Genomic DNA, 8,651 nt, shown 5'->3' on the forward strand with positions numbered 1-8,651 from the left:
CTTAATGCCTTGGTCCTTCTCTTTCTCTCTTTGGAGAGTACAGACGAGGCTTAGGCAAACCAAAGGTTACATTAATGCTATTTCCTCAGTGTTTGGTGTGCTGTGTGTGTGTGTAAGATGAATTATAATGATTGTAAAATCAACCAGATTTTCCCCTTCAAATTGGTGCTGAAAAGATTAGTCTATTTATCCTTCACCAGAAAATAAATCACTTTTGGTATTTATTGTGTAAAAATAACCTATGGTTTTCTGGTTTCAGCTTCTTCAGTGTGAGGATTTGAGTGACTAATTGATACTACTTGACTAATTGATCTGTCCTACTTCAAATAAGTGTTCATTCTTTCTTAGAAGCAAAAAAATTTAAATCTAAAAGTCCTTATCGTCGTCTTTGCCACACAGTACGCTTGCTAAAAGTAGGAAAAGTTATGAAGTATCAGGTTGATAAACTAATGTTAAGTATGGTTTTTTTTTTAAGCTTTTAAAGTGGACCCAAAACAACGTAAGGGTTAGATAAGATAAATTAGGTTTTAATTCTAACATCATGATCAAATGTTTATTGATCCTTTATCTGTATTTTAAGAGTTACCTTCAAATGATGACAGTGCTACTCTTGTACATCCAAACAGATGACCACAAAGCTTTACTGTATATCAAATCAACTCTATTATAATTCCCTGATTGGAAATATAAAGTCCACACAGATTAGATTGTACTTTGGTGCAACGCCACAAATAAATTATTAAACTTGGCCAAACCCAAACCGTGACCACCAAGGTTATCTTAATTTCTTTTTTTTAAACGTTCTCTGCGCCACAGATTTGTTAAAGCAGTTGATTTGAAAGAATGGCTTTAAACTCAAAACCACTTAATGCTTACGTCTCTCTCTTTGTCTCCCAGTCTCTCTCTCTTACTAACCTACTCTACTCTCATATTGATATATTCATTCATCATTTATGTGTCTGATCATTAAGGGACTCCAAAAGTGTTCTGGTGCTTTTGTGTTTGCGTGTCCTTCGGGATTTGTTGCTCTCCATCCCGGGTTTATGGTTTTTATGCGTGGGGCTTGGTATGGTACCACTTACCATTTAATAGGTCATCACAACAATGATATTGTGGCCATTGGAAGGCGTCTGCAACTAAGCGGGTGTCTCAGAGTGAGTAAATAGGTGGATGCGGGCATGGGTGTGTTTTTGTCTGAGTGTAAAGAAGATAGAAAGAGATGTATGTGTGCGATGGTTTGAAGATGTGGAGGTTTATCCACATGTGAATGAAGGTAATTGTGTTTTTTAATGTATACATGGCTCAGTATATTAAGATGGATTGTATATAGAGATGATGGATCTAGAAAATGTAACTCAGTTGTGAGTCAACCATTACAGGCCATTATAGAAAAAAAACAAACCCAATCTCTCCTTTCTCTCTCATTATCTGTTTGGACAATATTCTGTCCATCTACATCATTACACACACACACACATTATCACACACATCCACATTTACTGTACATATACTGATGCACAATTCCTCTCTCTGTCTCTCAGTCTTGCACTCACACACTGGTGAGCTTGGTGGGAGATCATTGTCTGAGCCCCCCGATCGACTGTCTCTCCGGGATCACATTTCAGACCATTAACACCATTAAAAAGCCACTAAAGCCACTAAAACCTCAAAGAACCAGCAACCATTTAACCATTAAGACCCACAGGAAAAAAAAACTGCTTTGCCAGTCAGAGTACACAACTGTTTTCCAGCTTGTATTCTGACATAAATTATATTTGAATGGATATAATATTGTAGTAAATTCACTGTTGGTTGTTTTGTCACAAGCTGGAGCTGAAACATTTATTCAATTAGTCGATCTGCAACAGTGTTGATAAATATAAACTTATTTATGAAACAAAAATGCCAAACATTGTCTCGTTCTGGCTTCTCAAAATTAAGGATTTCTTGCTTTTATCTTTTTTGTAAGCTAAATTTTCTTGAATTTGAACTTGAATTTTTGACTGTTTGCTAGACGAGAAAGTTGAATAAATCACCTTGGGCTCTCGAAATTCTGACATTTGTCATCCTTTATAAACTAAAAAATTAATTAATTAATCTTAAATAATTGATAGATTCATCAATAATGAAAATAATCATCAGTTGCAACTCTACTATTACTGCATTTAATTTCAAATCATTTCATCAGATATTGTGGTAATGCTAAGTTGCATGATCACACGCTTCATGTCATTCAGATTTTCTTCTCTAACTAAACACATTATAAAGCAAAGATAATTTATCCAAATAAACATAAGGCATATTGATAGTCATACATTTAGTATGGATACCTCATGCAATATTTGGTTTGTGTTTTCTTTGCTTTCAAGAAATGGGCTTCTCAGCAGTGCACTTTGAAGGACCATGAAACCCATTTCAAATGCATTTTCTTGGGTATTTATTCTGTGAAATCAGAGAGCTCTTAGTGACTCTGAGTTCAGCTCAGAGTGAAGCAGAGGAACACAAGTTATATGCTATACAGTGAGCAAAGATGTGCATTTGTTTTTAAGAAGTGCTATACAAATGTTTATCATTTATTCAATAGTTCCTCAAAGTAAAGCTTGCAGAAATGTGCTGTGTAATTTTAAAATATCCATAGGCATTAGTGGTGTAATGCGCCTTTACCAAAGTCCTGAAAAGCTGACATGATGTATATGCAGTGTTTTTGCTGTGACAGGCATATTCACCTCATTAACTCAGAGAAATGTCTTGTTTTGTTACCCAGCAGCAGCCCCACCACCTATGTGATGGAGGAGGACGAGCCGTCCTTTCTGGAGGCGATAGACTACAGCGCGGAGAGCAACGATGAGGACGCCGAGCCTGAAAACGAGCACGGCATCGAAGTCCATGAGAATCCCGAGCACCACGATCACCTGTCGGACTCCGAGACAAATCACAGGGACTAACGCTGAGGTCTTTATCTCCAATATAGCTAGCAGTCTGAGCTTAAAACCAGCCATTGCTTGGATTGTTAACTGATTAAAGATTTCACAGGTAAAACAGTTCCAACACTATTTTCACCTTGACTGGTGAATAAATATCTTAGATTTACACCTGACCTTATTATCTAGACACTTAATTATGGTACGTAGGCTACATTGGCACCATTCAGGTGCTGCGTTGATCGTGAAGGTGCGTCCACTACCTGCCTTTCACTGCAGACAGGATGCATTTCAGTGAATGTTTTCACCTTCCACCGTCATACTATAACCTTCATGAACCGTAACCCCTGACCTCAGACACCATATAGCCTCTGAGATTCACATATAGCTAGCCAGAGCAGCAAACAGCAGGCACCGCCGATCCTTAACTTGAACCCTTGTCCACTTGCTCATTTTTTACAGCCGATCTCACACTGAAGCTACCTGACAAGGCTGTGGTAGTGTAATAGAGCCAGTGGTTTCTCTAGGTACTGTTTTTGAAACCCCTCTCACCCGTGACCCTGTTTTGAATGAAACACTCCTGGTGATTGAGGGGAAACTGGATCTCCCCCACTGACCAGCTTAAAGATCCAACCGATCTGCCTTCTTATTTCCCTTCTTCCTTTCTATAGTCTCACCCTGCACTTTAACTTTTTACTTCTTCCTTTTGTTGGTGCGGGCCTTTCCTCGCTTGTCTCCCGTCCTCCGTTCTTTTTTTTTTTCTTCTGACAAGCCAAGGTGTCTACATGGGATGCACAGATGATCAAACGGCTCCGCGTATCAAAACTTAGCTGCAGATTATCTAAAGTAGAAAGCGTCTCATGTAGAAAATAACCCTACTCAAATGTACCTACACTTGAGTTGTGTCCTCACTCCCCCCCCCCCCCCCCTTTCGGCCACAGTGCATGTGGTCCGATCGTCCATGTGCTGTTTGCCTTGCTTTATCCAAATCTGTAACTATATCAGTCAAATGTAGAATGTTCACGTCTTTATCAAGACACACCTTGTACAATACAAATACAAACGCAGATATAATCGCACACCACAAACTAACTAACACAGGTTTGGTTTGAGTTTCTTGGTCAGCAGTAAAAACGTGAAGATGGAATGTAAAATATCCACATGCACTGTTGGTGATTTCATTGTTTTTAACAATAGACAGTATTATAATGTTAGACAAAGCAGTAATGAACAAGACGCATGAGCTGCATAGAGCAGAAAAAACTTTTTTGCACTTTGGATATACACGCAAAACAAAGAGTGAAACATCACTTTACAATATGTCACTGTTTGAAAAGCTCAACTTCAGTCACCTCATTAGTTTGAAGTTCTCAGAGTTCCGCCCAAACCTGGTGATAATGTTGCTGTGATGTTTTAGAAAATTATACTGGAATTCTGTTTCCTTTTTATTCTCTCCTCCAATCTGTGTGTACATTTCATGGATTTGCTTAGGAGAGACCCATGCATAACAGATGGTGCTTTGTGTTAAGAGAATAAAGTAGTTTGTTGCATTATTTGTTGTTTGTTTATGAGGATGAGGTACATTTCTGTTGCATTTGTACAGCTAGCGCATGGCTATTTTTTTTTTTTTATTTTGTAATTTATTAAGTATTGTTTCTGGGAACCTGTATGTATATGAGGCATTTTGAGTGTGTGTGTGTGTGCAGGAGTTTAAGTTATTCCATTATTTAGATCAGCTGATACTCTTACAGTGTGTTTCTTCTTTCAATTTGATTACCCCCTGTCACTCTCCTCCTTCCCTTTAACCTCCTTCATTCCCTCATTTCCCATCTTTCTCTTGGTTATTTTCGTTCAAATGTTACTCATGGACATCTTACAAACCCAGGGAGGTTCTTGTTCTCTGTGTGTGTGAGCATATGAGTGTGTGTGAGTGTGTATGATTTGAAATAATGTCGGTACCCTCTGAGAAATGTGTGCTGTTATATGTGTTTGTCGTTAGCAGTTTATGTCGACACAATGCTGGGCTACTTTTGCTTTATTTGTTTGTTGGGAGGTAAACAAGCAGAAAGAGCAACTCATTTTAAGTTGATTGTAACGCAGAAAACTGAAGCTGAGAGTGTACATGGACAATAAAATGTGAATGTGGTAAATTGTTTGCTGTATTTTATTTGTTTTTCTTACCTACTGTTGGAGTGCGAAGCGTGTTTTGCCACTGCGATATTGCATTATTTTTCTTTTCAGTCTCAACTGAATGAACGTTAAATTCATTCAACATTTGTCCTCATAAAGACCTTTCTTTCGAACTTGGTAAAGTAACTGTAATGGATCCTAATTGAGTTATGGGCAGAAGTGCTGTGATTGGCAGAACAAACCAAAAACATGAAAGGGGAAAAAATGTTTTTCTTACCACTGGCTCTTATTCTCCTAGTTCACATCGGTTTAGATAATTGGGTTAAACTGGACTGTTTTCAGTTCTCCATGCACTCCATTGTGAGGCTGTCTAGCGTTTCTCTACAGTACTGTGGTGAGAAAAATGTTAATTTACAAATACGTGTAGTTTAGGTGCACAGAGATCATGGTTAGATACAATAAAAGCAACATGATGGCTATGTTTATCATTTATTTTATGGGTTTTGCATGCTTAAGGTAGGCTTGTGTTACAAATCAAGGACTTTGTTTAAGGTGGAATCCTTAATCTGAAGAATAGGTTCATGCATGTACATTAATGTGATGTACAGTCTATCTATTTATCCATCTTGTATATTTCTGACTATAGAAAAAAAATACAAGTGGAAATTATTCTTCTGTATCAGATGTATTGTTGAGGGTGATAAAAAGATCATTGTTCTGTTCCTGGGAAAATGCAGTTAAGTTTAGAAAATAGAGGCTTTGAAAATCTGATGATGTAATGCTTTGTCCTCAATCAGCCTCTTAGTGCACTGCAGCTCTTGATTCAGTCTTGAGAGCTGGAAAATGATTTTATTTTTCACAGAAGCCATCAGTAGTGGTAAAACTCTTCTTCTTGTTCCTACCAAAACTATGACACGAACCTGACAATTAACCTATGAAACGCATAACACCCCTGGTATCGGTGCTGCTTCCTGGTGAAGTCTACGAAGCACTGTCTGGGTTTGGTTTTAGCTGATTTATTTCTGGGCTAACAGAGCATAAGTAGATACTCAATCACTTCATGTCAGTGGCACAGTTGTATAAGCATTTGTTTAGCAAGGTACCTCCGCTGCTTAAGTGCCCCGAGTAACCTAATCTTTTGCTTCTGAGGAAATGAACAAGGCGAGAAGGGGGCAACAAAAAGGCAGCACAAATGTCTTTAAAGAGAAGTATTGTATGATGCTGAATATAAATGGATATAAATGGACAGAAGGATGCAGAGGAGGAGGAAAGTGGCATGGCAGGGAGTAGAGAGAGATGGTGAAAGCAGGAGCGGAAGAAAAAAAAAAAGCAGGACGAGAGGAATTTGGAGAGGTGGAGGAGAATGTTAATCTGAGGAAGGCAGCGTAGAGAGAAAAGCTCTTTTCCTCTGTAAGCCCCACGCCCTCACTTCCTGTCCCTGCTGTCAATCAGAGCAGCTGAAGTGCATCAGACAAAAGACCCCCCACAACACACACAAACACGACAACACACACACAACAAACACGACACACGCCCCGGAACCACACTAGAAACACAGCCAACCAATTAACTGCTCTGGTCAGAGGATGGAAAGTGGTGGCTGTGTGTGTGTTGCAGGGTGGTGGAGGGTTTTGAACTGTATGTTTCTCATGTTCATCAGAGACTTAGAAATCTCTCTTCCTCTGTCTCACGCATTCACGCAGGCACCGTGCCCAGCCTCCATCCTCACACTGACGAGCTTATTTCTGTAGTCTAAGTGTGGCTCTGTGGGCCTCTAATAGCGTAGCCAATTAGTGCCAGTGTCCGACTTGGCTGCTTCTCTAACTCACTGGTGGTCCCACTGAGGGACAGAATGGCTCCTCTGAAAAGGTACAAGTCCACAAAGAACGGCCTGACAAAGACGTGTGTGTATAGGCTGCATGTCACTGCAGCACACAGGACTGGAAAAACTTTGAGTGTATGTGTGCGTGTTTGATCTCATTGTAATTCAGCATCGGAAGTCCTCAATAATGAGTTAAGAGGTATAAGCTGTTACACATTATGATGGGGAGAAGTGCTTTTGAAGATTGGTTGAATGGTTCAAAATGGTGCCACTAAAGGTATGAAATTCAAACCCATCCACAGTTTCAGCCTGACACCAGCCACGGTGATTTTTTTTTTTTACAATGCTACCAAATGTGGCTTATTTCCACATTATAATAATAATAATAAAGAACAACATTAAACTTAATTTGTATTGCACATTGTATTGTATTGCTCAAACTCAAAATCACTTTCACAAGAGAAATAAATATAACAGCATTAACAGACTAAACCAAAATTCACACAGCAGTTAAAATGAGCAGGTAGCTGCTAACACCGCCTGAGCAACACTAGCCAGTGTATAGAAGTTAGCAGTAATGTGCAGTATGTTGTCCAACTGCTCCTTCAGAGATGCACCGGCCATCTTCCCTGTGGTACAATACCATGGTCAGTTAGACAACAGGAGGAGACTTATGTTTGGCTGAGTGCTGTGTGTGTACTCAAGGTGGCTAAAACAGTAAAACAGGGAGATGAACAGACATAAACTGGTGTTTTATAGTGTGTGGATGCTACCTCCTGACTGGGCGGTGAGTTCAAAGATCTGTCTCTACTCATAGAACTGGAGTTTCATCCAGTTACTACTTTTATTTTTTTAACTATCAAAATAATCAAGTTGAAAATAAGAATTTAGAAGCAGTGTGTCCAGATCCTTTAAATCTGACTTGAATTCACCTCTAACAGGTTATTCTGTTCATTGTTCCTTGAACAAAACAATTAAATTAAGAAATTATTGGAAAAATGTAAGGAGGAGATTTGGTCTGTATAGATGAGACAAAATAATGGAAAGATTTAAAACAGACAAGGCACAGAAAGACTACTTAAAGAAAAAGTGTCTTTAGTAAGAGATGAAAAAGGAAGTCACTGACAGACACATTTCAAAAGGGAGGCTGTTTCAGATTTTGAGTTACTGACTTCTCTAGTTTTAAATCTAGACTGGGGAAATGCAACTGGAGTTTTGTGGCTGGATCTGAGGTTGAATTAAGTAAGGGCAATAAGCAATGTACAATATGCTGGAGACAGACCATGGAGTGTTTTAAAAGTAATACATAAAATCAGTTCTTAAATGACCAGTGTGTTTGAATGTAGCTTGGTCTTCCATCTCAGTGTGTAGGAGAAAACTATGGTGACCCCAAAACTTCACTAGACCATTCTAAGCTACTGTAGAAACATGGCAGGTCAACATCTAAGGGAACAGAAACAAACCATGAAGGTCAGAAAAGACCAGATCCTGGGGGGCCCGGATAGCTAACCCGGTAGAGGTGGTGCCCGATGTACCTGAGTCCTTGCTGTAGTGGCCCTTTGCTGCATGCCATCCCCTCGCTCTGTCTCCCCCCTTCACTGTCACTCTTCAGCTGTCACTCCGATTAAAGGCAATACAAATACTAGATCCTATAGTTCTCATAATGCAATTGTTTCACACCTCCTGTTTGCAATACAGGTTCTCTGTAAAATGGACGTCGTGTAAAATCGGCTCCTTGTATCGGCTTATTTCACTCATTAATTCAATTCAATTCAATT

General features: G+C 39.2%; 2 protein-coding genes across 2 annotated transcripts in view; one reads left to right on the forward strand and one right to left on the reverse strand.

Annotated features, from left to right (window-relative positions):
* Nucleotides 1-5,076, forward strand: part of agtpbp1 (ATP/GTP binding protein 1) — a 26,475-nt gene extending 21,399 nt beyond the window's left edge. The window contains exon 26 of the mRNA XM_035658226.1: nucleotides 2,765-5,076. Coding sequence (XP_035514119.1) covers nucleotides 2,765-2,945 — 181 coding nt within the window. The 3' untranslated portion in view covers nucleotides 2,946-5,076. The remainder of the gene's footprint in view (nucleotides 1-2,764) is intronic.
* A 1,727-nt stretch (nucleotides 5,077-6,803) lies between these two features.
* ntrk2a (neurotrophic tyrosine kinase, receptor, type 2a) overlaps nucleotides 6,804-8,651 on the reverse strand; it is a gene marked incomplete in the record, with an annotated part of 99,306 nt that continues 97,458 nt past the window's right edge. Inside the window, 1 exon segment of the mRNA XM_035658227.1 lies at nucleotides 6,804-6,912. Within this exon segment, the coding sequence (XP_035514120.1) occupies nucleotides 6,804-6,912 (109 nt within the window).

Source organism: Morone saxatilis, unplaced genomic scaffold (assembly GCF_004916995.1).
Source record: "Morone saxatilis isolate NCDOM2014 unplaced genomic scaffold, NCSU_SB_2.0 Contig16, whole genome shotgun sequence".
NCBI lineage: Eukaryota > Metazoa > Chordata > Actinopteri > Moronidae > Morone > Morone saxatilis.